Genomic DNA, 25,664 nt, shown 5'->3' on the forward strand with positions numbered 1-25,664 from the left:
TTCAACTTATTTTAACAAATAAAATGTCTACCCTATCAGCATGTGGCAGCCTATCAGCATGTGGCAGAATGCAAGATTTTGTTAATACCTCTTTTTGATGTTATATAAGTACTTGTATCTGAAACCGATACTGATGTAAACATAAGCTGTATCTCATAATAGCGTTTGCTACTATGAAAACAAGGATGTAACAATGATTTTATTATTTAATAACTCACAACATATTGAAAAGTTTATATTAAAATTAAATAGCAGGGCTTGTGATGAAGCGAGCGTGATCGCGCTCTGCTCGTAAAACGCGCCCGTAAACGGTATTTCAAACGCTCTAGGCTGGATAAACAACGCTTGTTTAGCTTATAACGCAGAGGCATGGTGGCCCCAGAGGTTATGCGGGATTCCCGCATGGGCTTTTCACTTTTTAATCGAAATATGGGCCTTTTGGCAAATTTTAATTTTTTCTACATTTTAAAGAAGTTCCACAATCATTCACAATATTTATGTTTGCACAAATTAAATTTTATTAATACCTTGATTTAAAGTCTTCAACTTTGAGCGCAATTATATTAGTATTTTGCATAATAATAATATTGCTCTGAAAACAAAGTAGATATTTGAAGATGTATTATGATTTTTTTTTCATAAGAATGTTTATGAACTCATAAACGGTTTTTAACGATGGTAATGTTGACGAAATAAATTTAAAAAAGTCCGCAGACCCATATTATTGTTGGACTTAAAGTAACTTAATTTAAAATTTAACCCCAAAATATTTTTTTAAATGAATTAAAACGCAATACAATTACTATATAGTAATTGTATTGCGTTTTAATTTATTTAAAAAAAAATGTTGTAGTGTTAAATTTTAAATTAAGTTTTATATAAATAAGTATCGAACTCATATTTTGCATTTTTGTAACGTTTTGAAACAGATATAAACTTGTTTTATAATAAATGAAGTTATTTTTTTTTATGCAGTTTATATCATTGTATGTTAATAAACAAATCACCCCGTAATATCCTGTCCTCAGACAGATTTAAAAAAAGATGATGGCTGTGCAAAAAGTACATTTAAAGAAGATATGTTTTATGCAAACTTTGAATTATGAACTATAAATACACAAATAAAACCTTTTAAAAATAGCGTAAAACCATATTATTTAACGAATTTATTTTAATTGAGGTGTGGGAGTACCGCAAATATTTTCAAATACAATTTGATATTACACCTTAACAATTTACTTATTTACGACACATTTTTATTACTATTAATTTTAGGTAAGTTTAAAATAAATTATAAAGATTTCATAGCTTTAAATTTATTTATTTTAATTATTTTAATTTTGTTTTATTTTTGAAATGAAAAAACAATAAAATAGCATTTTCGGAAAAAATATGAAATACTTTCAATTTAGTAGCTGCTAAATGAAACTACGTTATAAAAACTTTTATGTTTAAATTATGTTAATAACGGCACCATTTTTAGAGCGGCATTTTTGCTGTTGTGAGTTTACACGAAAATGTTCAAAAAAGTTAAAACACTGAATTAAACAAAAGCATAAACTATCTATAAAAAGAATTTCTTATTTTTGAAGATTTTCAATAATTATTTTAGAAAAAAAATTATATATAATTTAAAAAAATTTATATTATTATACATTAAAATATATATCATTATATAGTAATAGAAAAATTATAATCTGATTTTTTAATTTTGTGTTAGGCTATATTCTTCAAACAAAATACTAATCGTATTTGCTTGCGGTAAATTGTGTTTTAAGAAAATCAGAACAAAAGCGTGGTCGCTGCATGGTATTGTTACCATTTTTTATTTTGAAGTATTAGAAACGATATTAATAATTACAAATCACAAATACAACAATTAATAATTACAATATTAATAACTACAAATATTATTAATTACTAATGTGTTACAAACAATATTAATAATTAAAAGTGTTATCTCAACTTGCTAGTTTGTATTGATGATTTATTAGAATAAGGTCAGTTATTATATATATATATATATATATATATATATATATATATATATATATATATATATATATATATACACATATATATATATATATACACACATATATATATATATATATATATATATATATATATATATATATATATATATATATATATATACATACATACATAAATACATACATATACATATTTTTTTTTGTATGGGCCTTTACATCAAGCATATATGGTAAAATACCGCATATATAGGCCTTTTCATAAAAATCCCGCATGGGCTTTTTAGAGCCACCACGCCCCTGTTATAACGAGCATATAAAATAACGCTCGTCCAATAGTTCAGGATTATTTTTTTATTTTCATAAAATATTTAAAAAAGATTTTTTATTAAAGATATTCTATTATCAAAGCACTGATATAAAATATAAAAAAGTCGTTCTCTTTTGCACTAACGTACTGAATGAGCAGTTTGAAGTTGTTAATAGTCACTAATTTCAATAATGGAATGTGTACGTGGAAACACAATGTGAATACAAAAATGCGCAAATAAAATAAGAATAGAAAATTAGAGTATTTTTAATCTTGTGAAAATATCGAGTAAGATTTATTTGATTTATTGTTTGTAATATTCCACACATCGTTAATAATAAAAATAAATATTAATATTAGAGTAACTTTTAAAATTAGTTTTTGTTCATAGTATAGGTTTTTTATTAACTATTATTTATTTAAACTCAAATTTAAAACGATTCTGTTGTTTAGAATGTTCGCAATCAAGGACATTCGAAAAGGAAACAAAGTAACGATGTCAACATTTATTAAACTGTTTGGCTTGGAAAAAATAAAGTTTTTGTCCACGCATTTTAAAACACCATTGGAACATTCCAATTTTAATGAAAAGTTAGTTTTCCAAGAATGGAATCTTCTTTTGATTCATTCAAGAACCAATCTTGAAGCAATGGTACGCAATTGTCAGACAAGAGAAATTTGGAGGTTGACATTCTTGTACAAAAAGTCAAAGTTTCCTAATTTATTAAAAGTTATATCAATTATCTTCGCAATTTCCGGATCAAACTCAAGCGTGGAGCGAATATTTAGCGCAGTAACTAGCATATTATCAGATCAACATTTATCTATGAATCACGACACTCTAAATGATAGCATTATGTTATTAGGAAACCATGGAAGCTGGTCAAAAGAAGAAATAACCCTGATTAAAAAGCAAGCAAAAGAAATTTATTTGAATAAGAGATGAGTGGTTCAAGTGACTATATGACTAAAGCAACAACATTGATTACAAATCAAATTTTTGATGACAATGATGAAATAGACAGTGCTGATAAAGACATGACTGATGAATTAGCTGCATTCAGTTTCGACAATGTATAAGAAGAAACACCATTGACAACAGTTGAGGGGAAAATCTGTTATTTAACTTATAATGAATAGTTTTAAAAAAGATTTTCAAATTATTCTTGTGTTATTTTTTTAAGACAAAAAAAACGTAATTTAAAAAAGAAATTAAAAAAAAAAATTAAACAATTAATTTGAATAAAAAATATCAAAAACTATAAAAACCATTACCCATTAATTAAGTTTACAGCGTAACATTTTAAAATACATATCAAAACAATGAAGCAAAACTAAGTCACTAAATTATACTTCAATACTAAATCAATAAGGAGTTGCGTTTTTGTTTGATATTATGTTTTTATATCATAAATAGTTAAAAATAAAATCGCGATCTGACAATATACAAGAAGTTTGGAAGTATAAAAATCTACTTCATTGAAGTAGTTTCATGAGTGTGATACTAATTCAAACATTTTTTGACAAAAGAATTATGTAACAAATAAAAAAAGATATAAAAAATAAAAAGCTTTTTATGAGCATCACCTTCAGCAATTTTCATGATCGCGCTCACCGACGTTATCTCAAGCGCACATAATCACGCTCGATGAAAACATATTCTAATTTTATTAGCGCGATATAACACGCTTGACGATTTTCTTCATCACAAGCCCTAAAATAGCATTACACTAGGTAAAAAAAGAATTTAAAAAAAATTGTTTGAGCAATCTTGTATAAAGAAAAGTTGTTGTTGGGAGTTATTGTGGTTGATTTCTTTAATTCTTATTAGCAATAGTCTGGTTACTATCCAAATTTTGCAACTGTTGTAAAACTTATCATACATCTATCATATACATCATCTATAACATCTGTACATCTGTTTATATAATCATTTTTCAATTAATGTTTCTTTCCCGTTAATTGTTAAATTTGCCATATTTAAAAAATATTGCCATAGTATGGAGTGTATAGGTATCTGTAAAATATTGCTGTTGTATGGAGTATAAAAGCAACATAATATAACACATAATTAACCCTTCAGTACACTGGACCTTCTTCACCATCATTATCATCTGCATAATTATCACCACCATCATCATAGTAATCGAAATTGTAATCGTTATCCTAAAGAAAATTAAAATATTAACTGCATTATTGAAAAACGTTGCATATTTGAAGTATTCTTTGTTTTTGATTTCTTCATTCATTTAGTTTTTCATCTATAGCTTTTTAAATTACATATATTTTTTTATAATTACATATATTATTTTTTAATTTCAAATATTATTTTTTAATTACATATATTATTTTAACTTTTAATTACATACATTATTTTTGAAATGCAAAACTATTGATTATAGACAACTAATCCTTTGATAATTTTTTTTTACAAATTGCTTAAGTACTGTTGTACATAAAAACAGATGTTTGTTGTTGCACATGATATGATAGTTGTAAAATATTTATTTACATTTTACAAATATTACATTTACAAATAAAATTTAAAAATACAAGTTAAAATTACAAATTTGATAGGCCTTGGCAGGAGTAAATGAGTGCAAGAGTGGAGAAAAGCTCTCCTAAAACAAACATGGTTAGCCATGTGAGCTGCTCTTCTAAACAGCTTCTTACGAGAGCTTTTGATTTTTGCGCAAGCTATCTGTTTATTCATTAAAAAAATTGCTTAAATACAAAATTTGGTTTTATACTTGTTACAAGCATATTTTTGAAACATTAATGTTACAAAAAAATATACATAAAAAGCGTCATTTATAAGACTGTGAAAAAATTCTTCAGACAACCATTGTCTTGCAGTTTTCAGACTAGCTATCCATTTACTTATTAACAACATTAGTTATTTAATAAAAAAATTTAACAAAGAGCTACTAAAGTTTTTACTGCTTATAAAAAATGTTTATTTTTTTCTTATTGTAATAGAAAGCAGGCATTTTAAAAATTATTACAACAATTAAAAATTCCATATTAAAAGCGAATTAAACAGACATAGCCAGGAAGGCATGCTATTTCACGCCATAATATGACCACGCAAAAACTATTTAATTTTGAAAACTTGACCACGGCTGTTAAGATGTTTTGAAAATTTGTATATATTTTAAAAATGTACTAAAAAAATTATTTTACCTATATAGAAACTTAGAACAAAAACTTATCCTAAAAGAAGCAAATAAATCTTCGTAAAAAAAAATAAAATTAAAATAACTTAACTAAAACTAAAATCAAAAAAGTAAAACTAAAATTTACTCAATCATGATATATTTATATATATAAAGTAACTATAAAAAAAAATATATATAATATTCATTAATACTTTATATAGAAAATCATTAACAGTGATTTGTTACTTTACTTAAATGCGCTTCAATAATATAAACACATAAGTAAAGATCAAAGTTATTTAAATCAAACAGCTTTCAAAAAAGTTATTCTTTTTTTTTCTTCTCAACAAAACTTTTCTTCTTTTCGAGTGTATTAAATTTAATGACTCTTATATAAAGTTTATTAAAGAGACAATCGTTTTTTAAAATCGTTGCTTAAAAATTATAAAAATTTATTTTGAATTTTTTTATTATATAAGAATTTTTTTTAAAAAAAATCTTATATAATTTTCATAGATACTTTAATTAAAATCATAAATTACTTCATTTAAAAGCATTTTGCTAATATAAAAGCATTAGTAAAAATAAATGAATTGAAGTTATTTATTTTTAACATAACTTAAAACCCATTTATTTCAGCATATTTTTAAAATGTTAAAAACTGTAGTCAACTCGTCAAAACAAAGTACTATTTGTGAGGTCATATTATGGCATGAAATTACATGCCTTCCTGGACAAGCCTGATAAAATATTAAAGTAATTAATATATAAAATTCATTAAAACTCATTACATAAAATAAAAATTAACAATTTTAATAATATAATTTAGAGTGTAATAATTTTCTATTTATCAAATAGTCCAATTTAATCAAAAACATTTATTCATCAAATCAGTGCTCTTTTTTAATTTTTTTTTTTTTTTTTTGCAACAACCGTGCCTTTTCAAAAGCATTGTAGTTTATTATGCAATTAATTTATTTATTTTTAAAAAATATGACTGGTTTTCATTTAAGATACAATGATAATTATACTTTTGCTAGAGCTGTAAATTGCTCCTGTAAACCGTTTCAAGGAAGTGTGGGCAAGAGCAAGCGCTAAAGCTCTCCTTTCTTTATTTACACATTAAAGTAAACATAAAATTATATACACACACAAGTAAAAAATATCTGAATTATTGAAAGTAAAATAATTAAAAACTTTGCTATTTACTAAAACTATATAAAATTCATAAAAAAAAAATTGAAAATTGAAAAACTTATTCTTTTTACATCTTCTGAAACATCAACTTCCTCTTCTTCATCTTGAGCTTCATCATCTTCATTTTCTTTTACTTCTCCTTTTTCTTTTCCTTCTTCTTTTTCTATTTCTTCTGTAAGCTTTGATTAATAAATAAAAATAACTCATCAAAAAGTTTTATTTTCTCAAGAAAAAAACAAAACATAATAAAATCATGGGAAAACTACCTCAAGTTTTTGCACAATGTCATCTGTGGAAAGATCATCAATAAGTCTATTAACTTTTTGTTTTATAGGCTTTTCTTGAGTTGCTAAATAACACAATGTTACACATTTTAACAAAAATTTTGCTCACTGTAGGGGAGAACTTGCACCCTTGATCCGTAAGCACCTTTGATCCTATAGCCTTATCTCCTTACTTACATAACTTATTAAAGAGGGCTGATAAACAGCGTGTTATAAATATCGCATCTTCAAAATTAATTGTGTTTTGGTTAGAGAGTAGACCACTATTAAATTTATTTCTAAAGAGTTTGATTTTGACGATAAAAAGTAATTTTTTTACTTTTACAAGGAACCCCACATCTTTAATATTATTTTGAGTTGAATAATTTTGCTTATGTCATTTTGTAACTAAACTATTCACCTCTTGTATGGTTGCTTTTGGTAAGCTATGGAAGCATCTAATATGACAAAAAAAGAATTTTTGTAAAAACTGAGCGGGTTAGCACCCTTGATCCTGATGCGTTTATGCACCTTTGATCCTATGATCAAAGGTGCATACACACACACAAACAAAATGTTTAACCAATAAAGTAACATGTACAATATGTCATATTGTTTTTAAATAAATTTTTTTCTTCCAAAATGTAGCCTTAAAAGTAGATTTTATACTATTTTGTGTTTTTTTTGTCCTCCTAATACTCTTATATAATATAATTGGATTCATATATATATATGTATATATATATATATATATATATATATATATATATATATATATATATATATATATATAAATATATATACATACATATATATATATAATATATATATATATATATATATATATATATATATATATATATATATATACATATATATATGTGTGTGTGTGTGTGTGTGTGTGTGTGTGTGTGTGTGTGTGTGTGTGTGTGTGTGTGTGTGTGTGTGTGTGTGTGTGTGTGTGTGTGTGTGTGTGTGTGTGTGTTTGTTAATAAAGTAGATTCTAATAATTAAAAATCTTTATAAATGTTCTTCCAAAAATTAGGAATATAGCAAAACTATATAAATATTTTTCATTTTTTTACAGTTAAATATGGTGTATCATAAAAAAAGAAAAACCGATAGACCACCAAGAGGTAAAGTTAATGAAAATGAAATGCGAGCAGCTGTTAACGCAGTTCTTAATGGTTGTACAGTTTATCGTGTATCTAAAGAGAGGGGAATCAATTTAATGACACTTAAGAGATATGTAAGGAAATGTCAATTAAATCCAAGTACAGTCTGCAAACCTAACTTCATTACCATGCAAATCTTTACCAACGAAGAAGAAACATCTTTATCAGACTATCTTTTAAGGGCTTCAAAACTTCACTATGGATTGTCAACCAAAACAACACGAAAACTTGCCTATGAATTTGCAATGACTCTTTCTAAGCGCATTCCTAAATCCTGGAAAATTTTACAAATTGCTGGGAAACAGTGGCTTCGGGGTTTTATGTTACGTAGGAATGAGTTATCTTTACGAAATCCAGAAGCTACTAGTATGGCATGAGCAACTGCTTTTAATCGTTATACAGTCGGAGAATTTTTCACCAATCTAAAAGATGTTCGTCTGCGACACAAATTTCAGCCACAAAACATATATAATGTTGATGAGACAGGTCTTACAACCGTTCAAAAACCAGTTAAAGTAATTGCTGAAAAGGGAGATAAACAAGTTGGAAGGATAACTTCAGCAGAAAGACGGACATTGGTAACAGTTTGCTGTGCAGTTAATGCAATAGGAAACTCAATCCCTCCATTTTTTATTTTTCCAAGAGTTCATTTCAAAGGAAGTATGTTAAATGGTGGTCCACCTGGATGTGTTGGGGTTGCAAACCCATCTGGCTGGATGAATTGTGCAATGTTTTTCGAGTGGATGAAACATTTTATTCAAAATGTGAAATGTTCACCAGCTAATCCAGTGCTTTTACTTCTTGACAACCATGAGAGCCATGTTTCAATCGTGTGTTTAGATTTAGCTAAAAAAAATGGCATAACTATGCTGTCCTTTCCACCACATTGTAGTCACAAGCTGCAGCCATTAGATCGGTCAGTTTATGGGCCTTTGAAACGTTATTACAATACAGCCTGTGATGATTGGGTTGTATCTAATCCAAGACCGATGACCATATATGATATAGCTGCAGTTGTAAGGAAAGCTTATGCACAAGCTTTTACTTTGTCTAACATTTCTGCAGGATTTGCTGTGGCAGGAATTGAACCCTATTACTGTCCATAACCTATTACTGCTAACCCATCTCCAGGTGTTATTGATCCAGTTTCTGCTATTGTTCATGCCCCAGCTTTTAATCAATCATTGATGTCAAGTCTGTCATCAAGGCCAGCTTGTAGTGTATTACCAATTCAGCCTATATCTGACCCTGTAAGTCAACTATCCAGTGTTTCTATTAATATCTCTCATCAAGCAAGTCTAGAAAAAATTAGGCTATTTCCGAAAGCTGGATCAAGGAAGTTCATTAAAGGACGTAAGCGTCAGCGTACCCGAATACTCACAGACACCCCTGTTCGAAATGAACTAAATAGGCTTCAGGAAATGAAAAAAAGTCTCAGTCAAAAAAGAAAAAATATGAAAAGCAAAATAAGATCTTCATGACAAGGAAAAGAAAACTTGATCTTGAATGTAATGAAAAAAAAAACGTTGAGTCTCAGCAAAAAATAACATTTTTTCCATTGATTTTTTCTTTTAAGAAAGATAAATTTGTAGTAAAATTAATAATAACTTTATTGGTATTTATTATAGACATACTTTTGACGACTTAAAAATAATTCTTACACATTTATGGTATAAGTTTGATCTCAGAACATGTATACACACATAGGATCAAGGGTGCATATAGGTAGGATCATGGGAGCATACTGGTATGCACCCATGATCCCAATTGAGGGTTCTTAGTTTTTATAATTTTAAATCTACTTAAAATATTCTGGTAAAAAAAAGATTATTGAATTATAATAAGGTATAAAATTTGCTATTATGTACTGTTACTTTAGAGATCGAAATGAAAACATATATTCAGTAAATTGGCCTGATGGATTTTTAGGATCATGGGTGCATACTCTCCCCTAATATTTTTATTGTTTAATAATTATTTTTCTTTGGTAATTTAAAAAATGTATAAATTTTTTGTAGACCGTTTTGAAGTTAAAACGTAGACCGTTTTAAAGTTATAACATTTTATTAAGCGCAAACCAGCAATTGAACACTTATACGACATCAGCGCCTCACAAACCTTTTTGACAAGAGATTGTTTGTGTGCTTTTCTTGCAGTCTAGGCTTGGATGAGGTTAAAAAAATAGTGGTATACAACACATAATAATACATATATTGTATACAGCGAAATACACTATTAATAAGTACTTTCAAAATGAGGTTTTCTGTTTCCACGTCATAAAACATATAAAAAAAACGTTTTGGATGGTCAAAGAGTTTTTTTTATAAGCATCTTAAGTTACTATATGTATCTAACACATTAGGTAAGTTATGTTCTTTTAATAATGGCTACTAGAGGATGTTGAAAATTTCCTGGCATGTTTTGCTATATATAAGGATATTATATTACTAAAAAGCAGGTACTATATAAGATCATGAAAGGTAGCGCATCTCGGATAGCGTACGTAAAATATTTTGGAATGCCCACAGGTGGTCAAGACAAACCATGGGCTCTTCATGTGATATATGGAACCCAAACAACTCTAGCAACCTGATTACGAGGTAGAAGAAAGGCAATGATTATGGAAAGACCCATTGAAATGGGTCTTTCCATAATCATTTACAGAATAATTGACATTACAAGTACAGGAAAGCTAAAGGGAGACAAGCTCTTCAATATTCAGACCTACCACCATCTAAAGCACCTGTCCCACATGATGACAGTCTACCACAACCACCACAAAATGCAGACCTTGTTAAAAAGCATTAAGCTGTATGCATTTTACAAATGAAATGGCAATTTTACTAACACGTCAATTCATTTACATTATGCCAAAACTTTTATTAATTCGAATATTTAAACAGTCTTTTGAAACAGTTTATGCGGAAAACACTAAGCATTAATTAATTTTTGTCAAAATATTTTCATTGCAATTGTGAAATAATTTTTTTGATAAAAATCAGTTGGCGAAATAAATTTTTTCCTACAATCTGTTTTAAAAAATTTTTAATTTAAATTTATTTTATTATATTTAAACTAAATTTATTATTGAATATTATTAAATTTGAATTTATTTTATTAATCTTAATTTTAATTTTTTTAAGATTTAAAATGCTCTTTTTTACAATATATTTTACTTTTAAAATTTCCAACTATGTTAAAGAAAATTATTTTTATCAAATTTAAGTTATTTTTATTTGTTTGTTTTATAACTTTTATTTATTCATAGTTTCAAATGAATAAATTTTTTTCATTCTGTTACAAAAGAGCTAATATACAAAAGTGCTTAATGCTTATAACTGTATATAAATACATTGCCAGATATACCATAATCAATCCTGTAGGAAAAATTATTTTAAAGAATTTTTTTAGTAAACTTTATTATAACAAATTTATGAAAAGACGATTTTTTTTAGTTTTAAAATTGCTTTTTAACAAAAGTTTTTTCATTATTATTAATTTTTTAGACTGATCACAAAATGAACATCATGAAATGATTAACTAGTTTATGAGTAGAATGCAAATATTTTGTCAAGCCAAAATAATAATAAAAAAATTGTTGTTAGTTTTTTTTTGACTGTTAAGAAACTCACCCATAAACAATTGTCCCTTCATTTAAGAAAACAACTAAATAGTGAGAAAACAAACATAAGATGATAATTTTATGTGTTATGAAAGTTTTAAGAAACAACTAGTAACAATGATGTATCTAATTTTTGAGGCATCCAGTCTAAATATCCTGTCTACAGGAGGGCATTTATTGGAGGGCACTACACTTGGAGGTTTTTTTTTTAGAAGACAAATTTAAATATATATATATATATTTATATATATATATATATATATATATATATATATATATATATATATATATATATATATATATATATATATATATAATATACCTCACCCTAATGTCTAGCGATTGCATAAATTGCATTAAATTACATTTTTCAAAACAAAATTAAAAAAATTAAACAACATAGTAATTAAAACATTAATGTTTAATTGGCAGCTTTAACCTCAACATCGTTGCCTAATTTTTTGCCACTAATTTTTATTTATATGCTTTATTTGCTAACTAATATAAAGAAAAAATCAAATTTATTTCCTTATTGCTTCTCCCACGAGTACCTTTTTTTGCAGGTATTCATAAGTGAAGTGTTATAACTAGTGATGCAGAGTTCCAAAATGACTCCGGCTTTATATCTCTATTTTTTCCAGCTTTGTAGTTTTCAGAAGCTCCAAACATTTTGGTTGACTTATGCTATGCTTACTGCTATAAAAAAAAAATTCACAAGGTTTAATGACTTGGAACTTATAGTTTTTAAGCCTGGAGATCTGGAGTCCTTGCCACCATTATACCTAAGGTTTCTGGGTTCAAACAATAATAACTCCTTTTACCTTATGTCTTTTTTTTACCTTATAATTTTTTTCCCATTAGTATTCCATTCCATTATTCCCTATTTTTTGAGCTCCTAGATATCAAACACTAGGAAGGAGTAATCTTATTATGACTTTCTAATTCAGAGTTTTTTTTGGGACTACGCATTCCTAGTTATAACTATAACATTTAATAAACAATATGTAAATATATTTTTCTTCTAAACAGACTAAAAAGATTCATTTGAGGCCTAGTAGAAAGGATAGACATTTTATAATCAACAATTTTAAACTTTGCAAATTTATTTATTGAGACTAAAACATCAGCTAGTAAAAGCAAAAATAATTGATGTTAGACCGTCCAACTCCACATCGTACTTCTCATTAACAACTGCATTAAAGCTGTTTATAACTTGTTCAAACCTTGTCCAAAATAGAACCCTCAAGATATTTGCATCAAAATTAATTAGGACATCAAATCCTTACAAGAGCTAAACAACGACAACAATTGTTAATATACTACAAGTGGGGGAAAATTGTTTTTAGCTTAGCTTGTAAACCAATATGCACTCCGATTATTGTGTTAGTTCCATCAAAGCCATGGTAGCACAGTTGCTGGATATCTATCGATTTAGATTTTTAAATTGGTTATTTTTTTTCACATAAGGTTTGCGCATCCTTTCTTCCAATAACTTGGGCTAAACCAAGAAATACTTCTTGAATATACAAGAATCAGAACCGATATATCTAATGAAAACTAAAAAGACAGTCAAATCCACCGTGCTACTTATCTCATCAGCAAGAACACTAAAGTCATGGGCCAAAACAATTTTTGTACAAACCTCATTATCTAATTTATTACTTATTATTTTGATGAACTGATCAACACTAGTTGCTGATGTGTATGTTGCTCTTTGCTAGTTATTTTAATCTCCTTATCGTCAAGATCTTGAATAAATTCAACCATATCACTTAAGTTTTTCTAACTGTCTAGTTCTTTTTAATTACAAAGTAAATAGTTTTAGAAAACTTTTTTATTATGCTTTAATTGCGCTGTTTACCTGCAATTTCGTATTGCTAGCTGCCATCTACCATCTGTTTGTATGCAGTTCTTTTGGTTGAAAGTATTTTTTTGACCTGTTGACGCTTTTTGGCAGCATCCCAGTGTCTCTTTGAATTTTGATGTGCAGTAAATGTCCAATGAAAATGTTCAAAAAGCTTGACGCCTTTAGTTCTCCACATTTCTCGAGTACCCCCATACTCTTTACAAATACTACGTAATCAGCCTTGATCTTTTACAGAATAAATAGCAGAAAATAGAAATATAGGAGCAGATCCAGACCATCTAATTAAGTAAGGAGGTAATTTTTAGGTTTAATGATTTGTGAGCAGGCAAGACAAGTTATAAAACTTTTTAAGTTAACTCATTAGAATATAAATCTTTGTAACATATATATGTAATTCATACATTGATATATTGATTAATTCTATTTTCAAACAACATGTTGTGTTTAATTTTCCAAAACGTCTAAGGAGAGGGGAGAGTGATAGCCCCAACCCCCTAAAGATCCACCATTGCATGTACATACATCCATCTAGTAAAGATTCGTTGATAATAGGGATAATGTTTTCATTTGATTCATGCCCGATAAAAAGTTCCCTTTCATTTATTCTTATTTCAGGAATTAACTGCTTATCTACCTCTTCACAAATTTGCTTTGTATCTTTTGCAGTTTGGTTAATTGCAAATGCTTTTAAAATTGACTTTTGTCCAGAACTTGCATTGTTATTTTTACTGTGCAAAGATTTGTATGTGGATACATTTTTGTTTTGGCTTCTACAAATATTTTTTGTCAACCCATATTACATAAGCTAAATGTATTTTATAAACTTTTGCAAACAAATATTAGTAACTACAAAAGTTAAGTACAAAAGTCAGTTAGTAATTACAAAAATGTACAAAAACATAAAATGCAGAGTTATAGCATAGCAAGCATAGCCTTCTAGAAATACAGGTTTGACATCGCGATAAAATATCTTTTGACTGGAGGCCGATTCTATATCGATAGATTTACATGGAATGAAATATTTTTGTTTTGCGATGGTTATAATCAATAGCGATTGGTCTAAACACAAATTTTAAGTGACTGTGTAGCGTTATTTAATCTGCAACATAAAAATGGCAGTTTAAGGTTAATGCTTTTGTAAAGTGCAACATATTTATTTAACAAAAAGTTATTAATTATGCCTTGAAAATGTTGTGTTCCATGCTGTAATAGTGGTTATGTGTCATCAACTAAAAAGGTGCCGCGTATCGATTTCCTTGTGATGAATACGAAAAAAAAAAGTGGATAAAAGCTATCCCAAGAAAAAATCTGATTGTAAATAAGTACACTGTGGTTTGCCGACTTCATTGGCCAATAGATTGCAAATCTTTTATATTTTATCGTGGAAAAGAACATCTTCCAGAATCACCAACTGTCTTTTCTAACATACCAGCTAGCTGTCTTTTTTAACATACCAGCTAGCTGTCTTTTCTAACATACCAGCTAGCTGTCTTAGTTTACCTTTTTCTAAACCCAGAACAACAAAATTGTCATCGTCCAGTATAAGAAATACAACATCAGATGAACTAGATAGCTTTAAAGAACATGATTCTTTTCGATTTGATAGCATAAAAGAGAGACTCTTGCATAGTAATGATCTTATTGTATACAACATAAATAACAATAATAATGTTGTTTACATTCAGTCAAGAGAATGTGTATGTGGTATTCCAAAGTTTTTAGTTATCATTAATAGAAATTTAACATTAACTTTGTTTCATCTTAGGTCATCATGCAGTATTCCCATTTTAATGTCATCATGTTGTTAGAATTAGTCAGTTTTTGATGAAATCATATGTTACTTAAAAAATAAAGATGTTTGCCATAAAAAAAATGTATTACTCAAACATATGGACTGTATATCTCAAAAGGAAGTTGGTGAATTTACTTCTCTCCTGATATAATTACTTGAGCGTTTGAATATTTTGCTATATCCAGGTCTCTGTACAGCCAAATTTCTAATGATTATAAATTACCCAGTATTCGAACTTTGACAAGAATCACTTCTAAAGTCGGATCACAAGATAGTCTGAAATTTTTGAAAAATTTTATGATAAGTATTGAAAATACACAATGTAAATGTATATTGCTGGTTGATAAAGTTTATATTAAATCCACATTAACTTATCATGGATGCATATTATTTGGAAATTCTGCTGATCAACCCGTTATCCTTGTTAAAACCATGTTGGCTATAATGGTAAAATGTTTATTTGGTGGACCAGAGTTTTTAGTAAAAATGATTTCTATTTGTCACTTAGATTCTGATTTTCTTTTTAAATTATAGTTATGAAAATGTGAGCGGAGGAGAAACTCATATTAAGTGATTTTAAAACAAGTTAATGTTTTTATTAAAAAAATTATAAAAACATAAAATGCTAAGCATTTTATATTTTAATCTAATCAAAATGTGCATTTTACATTTTAATACATTTGTAAAAAATCAATGTGAATTCGAATTAATCATTCTGATTGACTTAAAATACATTTATAATGTTCTAAAAGTTGTTTATTGTTTTTTTTAAATGACATTAAAAACAGTTTTGTAATCATAACAAACTTTACTATTACAAAACAGCAAGACAATTAAGAATTGTTTTAATTTATTAAGAATTAAGAATTGTTTTAATTTATATTTTTTGTATGACAAACTCGGTGCTAATATAATAAAGAGTTTGGGCAGAAATTTGGGGGCCAGTGTCAAAATCGGCCTGGATATGTAGCTGAGTAATAATAAATTTAAATGTTTAAATTTTTTAAAATAAAGAAATTTTTCAAACAGCATATTTAAGTTTTATTCATAAACTATTTTTTTTTTAATATTGTTTAATTTATAAATATATTTTATAAATCTTTTATAAAGATAAAGACTTATTATTTTTAATGTTAAATTTAATTACAATGTAGAATTTACAATAGTACTTTTCCGAGTATACATTTTACACGAATGCACATGAGTTGTCACAGACCTCTGACCTTTCAGGTATTAAAGGAAACCGTCATTTCTATCAACACTAGAATCAATTAAAGTATTCATTCTATGATCAACAACAACAGCTTCACTTGCTGTTAAAAGTTTACTAGAAATAAAACATCATTACAACTTTTTAAAAAAAAGTATTAAACAGTACAAATTGTACTAAGAAATATTATTCAATAACCACACGTATTCACTGAAAAGAAATGTTTATAAAAAGTCAAATGAAATATTGTCTAAAACTAGCTGAACACATGTTATTTAGTATACTGTGATGAAATTAAGAGTTGTTAACTTAGTTTAAAAAATCATGCAGAAGAATACTTAAAGAAATTAGAAGAAATAATATACGTTAACATTTTTTATTAACAGGGGTTATAAAAATTTGCCTTGAAAAAAAATTATTTACAAACTTTCCAGTAACTTCCTGAAAAAAAATTAATTAATTGCTTTCCAGTAACTTCCTCGTATTTGCTCAATGAACATTTAGATCGCATTGAAACCATTATTCCTAATTTTTTATGCTACCGTTTTAAAGTAATAAAAACTCAGAGACTGTGATAAAATATGAATTATATACTTCTACGTAGTACAAGTTTGGGACATAATATTTATTATTTATCTTATTATTTCCAAAAACAATAAACTTATATGTAATCGATAAAAAACATAGTTTCATAGTTACTGCTCGTAAAAAAATTACTTTATTAAAAACATTTTAAATTACTTTCTTTCAAATTAAAAGTATTTTATTGAACAGACAATCTCTTAAAAATGGATAGGAGATGTCTTATGAATTATATAATGGAAAATAATTTACTACAAAATGATGATTTACATGCAAAGATTTTGAGTTTTGTTTCCCAAAGCAATTTTGCAGAATCTAATGATAACTTGTCAATTATTTCGAAATTCATTTACCAAGCTAAAAAAAAAGTGGAAAAGATCGAATAGAACAAGTGCAGTATTTGAAAAAGGATATAAAGTTTGGTTAAACCAAACTATATTTGACTGTAAAAAAAAAAAAAAATAGAAACAAAAACCTGTGGTATGTTTACTTTAACTATGCGTAAATTTATTATAATGTGTATAATTTATTTGTATTATTATTACGACGATTTAATAATTGATAAAATAATATTATACTTTAAGGTGGACGCCCTTCGATTTTGTTTGAAGATGCGTCTGTAAGAACTAAAGATCGCATAATTAAAGAGCTTTTGAGTAAATATAATTTAAACGAACTTTTATATGCAGCAAGTAAAAGTTTGAAAAAGGATAAAAGGTTTATAGAAGCAAAAGTGGTTAAAAAAATATACAACAAAGAATTATCGACAGAATCACTTACTTCAGAACAATCATTAGCGCTAGTCTTAGATGCTAATTTATCCAAAGAAACTTATCAGCATTTAAGAAACAATGCTCTTCCATTCAGCTCTCTATACCCATCCTATCATATTGTAAAAGAGGCTAAAAATAAATGCTACCCTGAAAACATTCAGGTCAGTGACTACTCTGCAGAGGTTTCATTACAAGCTCTTCTTTTTCATACTACATCAAGAATATGTTCAGCTTATAGTGTTGTGTTAAATTCACCTGTGCTTAATGATTGTATTAAACTATTTATAATATACAAAGCTGGTTTTGATGGTGCAACAGGATAATCTGTTTATAAACAACTGTCAGATGTTTCTTGTGAACTTCATACAAATGAATCACTTTTCATAACTTGCTTGGTTCCTCTAGAACTATATTGTTTCAAAGATGACAAAAAACAGGTTGTTTGGAGAAATCCGAAACCATCTTCAACTAATTACTGCAGACCTCTGAGATTTAAATATAGAAAAGAATCAAATGAAGTAATTCTTGCAGAATATGAGTCAATTATGGCTTCTATTAAAGAGATAACATTATCTGTTGTACCTGTTTTATTGGAGGACGGTACAACAAATGAAGTTGAAATACAACATATTGTAAATTTAACAATGATAGATGGAAAAATTCAAACTATTATTTCCACAGCAACCAACTCATACCAATGCTGTTCAGTGTGTGGTGCATCTCCAATCGAAATGAACAATTTATCTTTAGTTGTTCAAAAAAAAACTTTAAAAGGCAATATAAAACATGGCGTTTCAACTTTGCATGCTTGGATAAGGTTTTTAGAATGTATACTCCATATCTTTTATAAGATGCAGATTATGAAGTGGCAGGCTAGAAATCAAGACGAAAAAAATATTGTTAAACTGAGAAAGCTTGAAGTCTGTGCTGAATTTCGAAGAAGGATAGGTCTTGCCATAGACCAACCGAGAATAGGTGGGGCAGGTACATCAAACGATGGCAACACAGCTAGGCGATTTTTTCAGCAATACGATGTCTCAGCTAGTATAATGAACATCGATGTAGATCTTAAGAAAAGGCTTCATATTATTCTGGCCACAATACCAAGTGGTTATGAAATTAACTCATCCAAATTTAAAACATTCTGTTGGGAAACTGCTTCGCTCTATGTATTCCTGTACCCTTGGTATCCTATGACCCAAACACTTCATAAGATTTTGATTCATGGCTATGAAGTCATCGAACTATTTACTCTTCCATTAGGTATGTTTTCTAAAGACGCTCAAGAGGCTACTAATAAGGTTTTTAAGATTTTTCGTGAAAATTTTACAAGAAAATGCGATCGGAAAAAAAACAATATAAACCTTTTTCATCGCCTTTTATGTGCATCTGATCCTTTAATTTGCACATTAAGAAAGAAGATACATAACAAAAAAAAAATCTACCATCTGGTGTACTTGAACTATTGCAAGAGTCAACGATAGAATACTCTGCGTAAAACATAAATTTAAATAATATCCTTGTTGTTAATTTTGTTGGGTAAAAACGGAATTTTTTATAAATGGAAAATAAATGAGTTTTTTAATAATTTGCGTAATTATGTAATAAAATTTGAAGTTTTTAAAAAACAAATGTTATTTTTTCCACAAATTATGTTTTTCAATATAATAAACTGTTTCTAATTTAAAAAAAAATAAAAAAATTTTGGTTTTAGAGGTTTTGGCTAGAAAATGTCACTTTAGACCCACTGTGCAGTGCTCAGAAAAGAAAAAGAAGATAGATATTCTTGTGCAATTGTTGAACAATGATTTTCCAAAGATAAACCACTTTAACGAAGAACAACCAGAGCCTTCTTCAAAATTCAGTAATCTCTCAAAATTATCTGACTTTTTCTTACATATTTCTTTTTTGATATCATAAAAAACTATTTTTCAAAATATTTCTTTGTTTTTGAAATTTGTCATTGTAATTTATATGAATTTTTTTTTCAAAACACCTTCAGCAAAACAATGTCAGAGTGCTGTGCTACTTAGACCCAATAAAAAGGATTGATATAATGCAAAAAAATAATAATAATTGTATATATATATATATATATGTATGTATGTATGTATGTATGTATGTATGTATGTATGTATGTATGTATGTATGTATGTATGTATGTATGTATGTATGTATGTATGTATATATACATATATATATATATATATTTAAACAATTTTAAAATGTATTCTACAAAATAGAGTGCTCAATGTTCTTAAAAGAACAGAGCAATTATAAAGTAGTAGAAAATCACTTAACAAATTTTTTTTTTTCATTTAACACTGTGTTTTATCAATAAAGACTCATCAGAAACGAAAATGATACAAAATATATTAGGCTCCTTATTAACATTTGTTGAGCACTCTTACTTGTATTTTAACATTCCATGTAAATATAGAAACTAATAATTTCACTTATTCGTTGAAAAATATACCTATATTAGATGAAAAAAGTTATACTATTTATCTTATTAAAAGAATTTGTTGGAAAGCCCATTTTTTCTTAAAACCAAAAACAAACAGATGATGTATTTAATAATAACCAAGATAATGATAATTATGGATTTAAAACAAAAAATACCCCACCTTTTATACCTGATTTGGAAAATTTTGAATATGACCTATTGCATTTAATTAAAACAATAAAGTTTCGCCCTATAGAAAACGAATTTCAAACAGAATTAAAATTAGATGTTGAAAAAATTAAATCAAACCTTAATATTTTGATTTTTGCTGATAAAATAAATAACATTTACCAACTCACAACAGAAAACTATGAAAATATTTTACGCAACAATATTACTAGTTATGAGAAAGCCCCGAAAAATATGGAAAATGCAATTAATTTAGAAGCGCAAAGTATTGTCAAAAGAATAAACCTTGATAACAAATCAAATCAACTGCCCCTGCCCAAGCCTTCGTAACACTAAAAGACCATAAACCAAATTTTCAAAACAAACGTCCTTCTAGGTTATTGGTTCCCTCAAAAAGTGAGGTTGGACATGTAAGCAAAATTTAATTGGACAAAATTAATAATATTCTTAGAAATAAATTAAATTTGCAATAGTTATAATAATGTTATAGATTGGTTCTCCATAACCGAAAATAAAAATGACTGTACATTTATTCAATTTGACATTAATGATTTTTACCCCTCAATAACTGCAGATATTTTAGATAAAACAATTGAATTTGCAAAAAACCACACAGTTATTCCTGAAGAAACAATTCACATAATAAAACATTGTAGAAAAACCTTACTTTATTTTAATAAGGAAACTTGGAAAAAGAAAAGCATACATGATTGCTTTGATGTTACAATGAGCAGTTATGATGGAGCAGAAATTTGTGAATTTGTTGGACTATATATTTTAGATTTATTAAGAAAAATAATCAATATAAATGATTTAGGCCTTTATCGTGACAATGGTTTAATAGTAATGCATAAAAAATATGGTCCACAGCTCGATAAAATTAGAAAAGATATTACAAAAACTTTTTAAATATTGGCTTTCAAATCGAAATAAACATAAATTTAAGAATTGTGAACTTTCTTAACATCACATTTAACCTCTCTAAAATTTCATATAAGCCTTTCAAAAAACCGAACATTGAATTATTGTACATTAATATTAGCTCAAATCATCCACCCCAAAATCATAAACAAATCACAATTTCAGCTTGGCTAAACCAAAATTTCTCTAATGAAAATGTATTCAATTTCTCAAAACAAATATTTGAAGACGCCCTTAAAAAAAGTGGGTTTTAAAATTTTGAACAAAAAATTTTAACCTGAAAAAAAGAATACAAAAAAGCAAAATAGAACTAGAAATGTAATTTGGTTCAATGCCCCATATAGCAAAAACGTTTCCACTAAAATAGGAAAAGTGTTTTTAGTATTTAGTCAATAAGCATTTCCAGCCCTCCAATAAATTACAGAAAATTTTAAATCAAAATACAATTAAAGTTAGCTACAGTTGCACAAAAAATATGGAAAGAATTATAAAAGGTCACAATTTTTTATTAAACATAAAAAAGAAATCCTAAATAAAAAAACTACAAAAAATTGTAATTGTAAACAAAAAAACAATTGAACAATGAGTGGAAGTTGTTTATCCGAAAATGTGGTATATAAATGTGTTGTTTCCTCTAAAAATGTACCTGATAAACAATATATTTGCATAACAGAGAGTGAATGGAAAAAATGTTTTGCCTATCATAAGCAATCCTTTAAAAATAAAAAGTATTCGTAAGACACCATGCTGTCAAAATATATATGGGAATTAAAAGATAAAAATATTGATGATTATATACTGAATTGGTCCATCCTTAAAACAGCACCTGCATATAACAATATATCCAAAAAATGCATACTATGCCAACAAGAAAAATTTGAAATTGTTACACATGCAAAACAAGAATGTTTATTGAACAAAAAATCGGAACTAGTTTCTAAATGCAGGCACGAAAATAAGTTTCTCCAAAAAAACTATAAAAATAAGTGAGCTCAAATAATAATTACATTAAACTCTCCCCCCCCCCCCCCTGCTTTATGAAAAATATAACAAAATAAAAAATATTTTTCTAAAAAAGCAAAAGTAATCAATTCTAAAGAATTCTTTTTATAATAGTGTCAACATATTCCACAAATGTGTGAAAATTTACAGTATTTAAGACATGCGACTTCCTATAATTTAGTTTTTGGTATAAATTGAAGTTTTATTAATTTGATCACTCATTTCGGATGAGTCTTTATTTATAAAACACAGTGATAAATAAAAAAATTTATGTTAAGTGATTTACATATATATATATATATATATATATATATATATATATATATATATATATATATATATATATATATATATATATATATATATATATATATATATATTATATATATATATATATATATATATATATATATATATATATATATATATATATATATCTGTGTGTGTATGTATACATACATATATATATATATATATATTATATATATATATATATATATATATATATATATATATATATATACTTTGGATATATATATACATATAAAGTACTACTTTATATATATATACATATATATATATATATATATATATATTATATATATATACTTTGGATATATATATACATATAAAGTACTACTTTATATATATATACATAATATATATATATATATATATATATATATATATATATATATATATATATATATATATATATATATATACATGTGTATATATATATATACATACACATAAATAAATATATATATATAGATATATATATATATATATATATATTATATATATATATATATATATATATATATATATATATATATACATGTATATATTTATATATATATATATATATATATATATACATGTATATATTTATATATATATATATATACATATTTATATATATGTATATATATATATATATATATATATGTATATATATATATATATATATATATATATATATATATATATATATATATATATATATATATATATATACGGTGCTGTGGATAAGTTTTGAAACACTTTCATTTTTTTTAAAAATCCCGGAGAATTCTTCTCTAATATTTAAGTTTGTAGTTCTAAATTATAAACTTATTAAAACACATGTATTTCACACAAAATATGGAACAATTACAAACTTTTTAATGTCAAACTTCATAAAAAACTCTTAATATTTACTGTGTCCTCCTTTTGCTTCAATCCCAGCCAATATTTGCCGGGAAATAGATTCATACAAGTTAGTTATAAAATCCTGGGGTATGTTGTGCCGTTCTCTTTGAAGTGCTTTGAAACATTCTTCAGCATTTAGGGGAGCATGTTCGACCTTCTTTCTGTCCAGGTAATCCAAAACATGCTCAATTCTATTCAAAACTGAACTCTGGAGAGGCCAGGTCATCAATTCCAGTACTCCTTCCTCTGCCATTTCATTTAAATAATTTTTTGCCACTCGGGAACAATGTTTTGGGTCATTGTCCTGCTGCAGAATAAAGTTATGACCTATTAGTCTCATTCGGGATGATACAGAATGGTGCCTTACTTACTAATGGTGACTCACCGGGGAACGTTATGTGGATATCCAGAAAGAATATCCACATAACGTTCCCCGGTGAGTCGCCCCCTTATTTTGATCAAATCACCTACTTCAGATGAAGATAAACAGCCCCAAACTTGTAAAGAACCTCCTCTGTGTTTAATAGTAGGGTTTAAACACTCGGGCTGATAGGCTTCTTCAGTTCTTTTTCAAACATATTGGTATACTTTCATTCCAAAAATTTCGAATTTGGACTCATCGGTGTACAGAACCTGATTAAATATATTCTGGGCCCCATCTTTGTGTTGTTTTGCATATTTAAATCGTTTTTCTTTATTGCCACACCGTAATAATGGTTTTTGAATTGCAACACACCCTCTTAATCCCAATTTAAGTAGGTGCCGTCTAATAAAAGAAGAGCTGACATTTTCCCCAGTTGCTGTGTTAATGTCTTTTGCCAGCTCGGTTGATGCTTTTTTTGTATTTCTTAAAGATAGGGTTTTTAAATATTTATTGTCATCTTTTGTTAGCTTAGGAGGTTTACCACTTTTCTTTCTATCAAAAAAGTTAAAAGAAGTCGTTCCATTGAAAAAAGATGCACTTACACGCATAACAGCTGAATCAATCACATCAAAATTAGACAGTTTTGAATTTATTTGTGGTCTAACAATCTGGCAAGATGTTCTATCAGAAATAAATTGTACGAGCAAATTATTACAATCACAGTGCATGGATGTGAGATCAGCAGGTAGCGTGTTAAAAAAAACAACTGAATATTTGATTTCTCGTAATTCCAAAGTTTCTTTCGCTAAATATATTTCAGAAGCTAAAGTATGCGCTATAGATGCTGATTTAACTAACGATTTTAGGCCTGAGGTAGAAAATCGGATCCGAAAAAGAATATTTTTTTTGGAGAGGAGCCTGAAGCACCCGAGTCCATTAATCCTGAATTGTAATTCAAAACAAAATTTTTTGACGTATTATTTACAATAGCAATTTCTTCAATGAAAGAACGTTTTGAACCATTTTCAAGTGTTATGCTACCTTTGAACTTTTGTACGATATTAAAAAATGTGATGAAATGGAGAACAATGAACTCATAGATAAATGTAAATTATTAGAAACAACATTAACTTATAAAGAAAGCAAAGATCTAGATGCAAACGAATTACAAATTGAGCTGAAGTTGTTGTCTCAAAAAATTTAAGATGATACTAACCCAGAAAACATTTTGAAATGAATTTATAATAACAACGTTGAAGAACTCTTTCCAAATGCACTGATTGCATTAAGAGTGCTATTAACTTTGTCCGTTTCTGTTGCTTAAGGTGAAAGAACTTTTTCTAAATTAAAAATGATTAAAAATTACCAGCGATCAACTATGGGGCAAGAAAAATTGAATGGTTTGGCAATATATATACATTTTTTACATATATATAAATATATATATATACATATATATAAATATATATACATATATATATATATATATATATATATATATATATATATATATATATATATATATATATATATACATATTATATATATATATACATATATATATATATACTATATATATATATATATATATATATATATATATATATA

At 26.8% G+C, this 25,664-nt stretch overlaps 1 protein-coding gene across 1 annotated transcript in view; it reads right to left on the bottom strand.

Annotated features, from left to right (window-relative positions):
* Positions 1-4,034: 4,034 nt before the first annotated feature.
* LOC100213064 (DNA-directed RNA polymerase III subunit RPC7-like) overlaps positions 4,035-25,664 on the bottom strand; it is a 49,454-nt gene continuing 27,824 nt past the window's right edge. The window contains exons 5-7 of the mRNA XM_065805895.1: positions 6,923-7,005; positions 6,728-6,835; positions 4,035-4,467 (exon numbers count right to left, since the gene is read on the bottom strand). Of these exons, the coding sequence (XP_065661967.1) occupies positions 4,381-4,467; positions 6,728-6,835; positions 6,923-7,005 (278 nt within the window). The 3' untranslated portion in view covers positions 4,035-4,380. The remainder of the gene's footprint in view (positions 4,468-6,727; positions 6,836-6,922; positions 7,006-25,664) is intronic.

Source organism: Hydra vulgaris, chromosome 09, assembly GCF_038396675.1.
Source record: "Hydra vulgaris chromosome 09, alternate assembly HydraT2T_AEP".
NCBI classification, from domain to species: Eukaryota; Metazoa; Cnidaria; class Hydrozoa; order Anthoathecata; family Hydridae; genus Hydra; species Hydra vulgaris.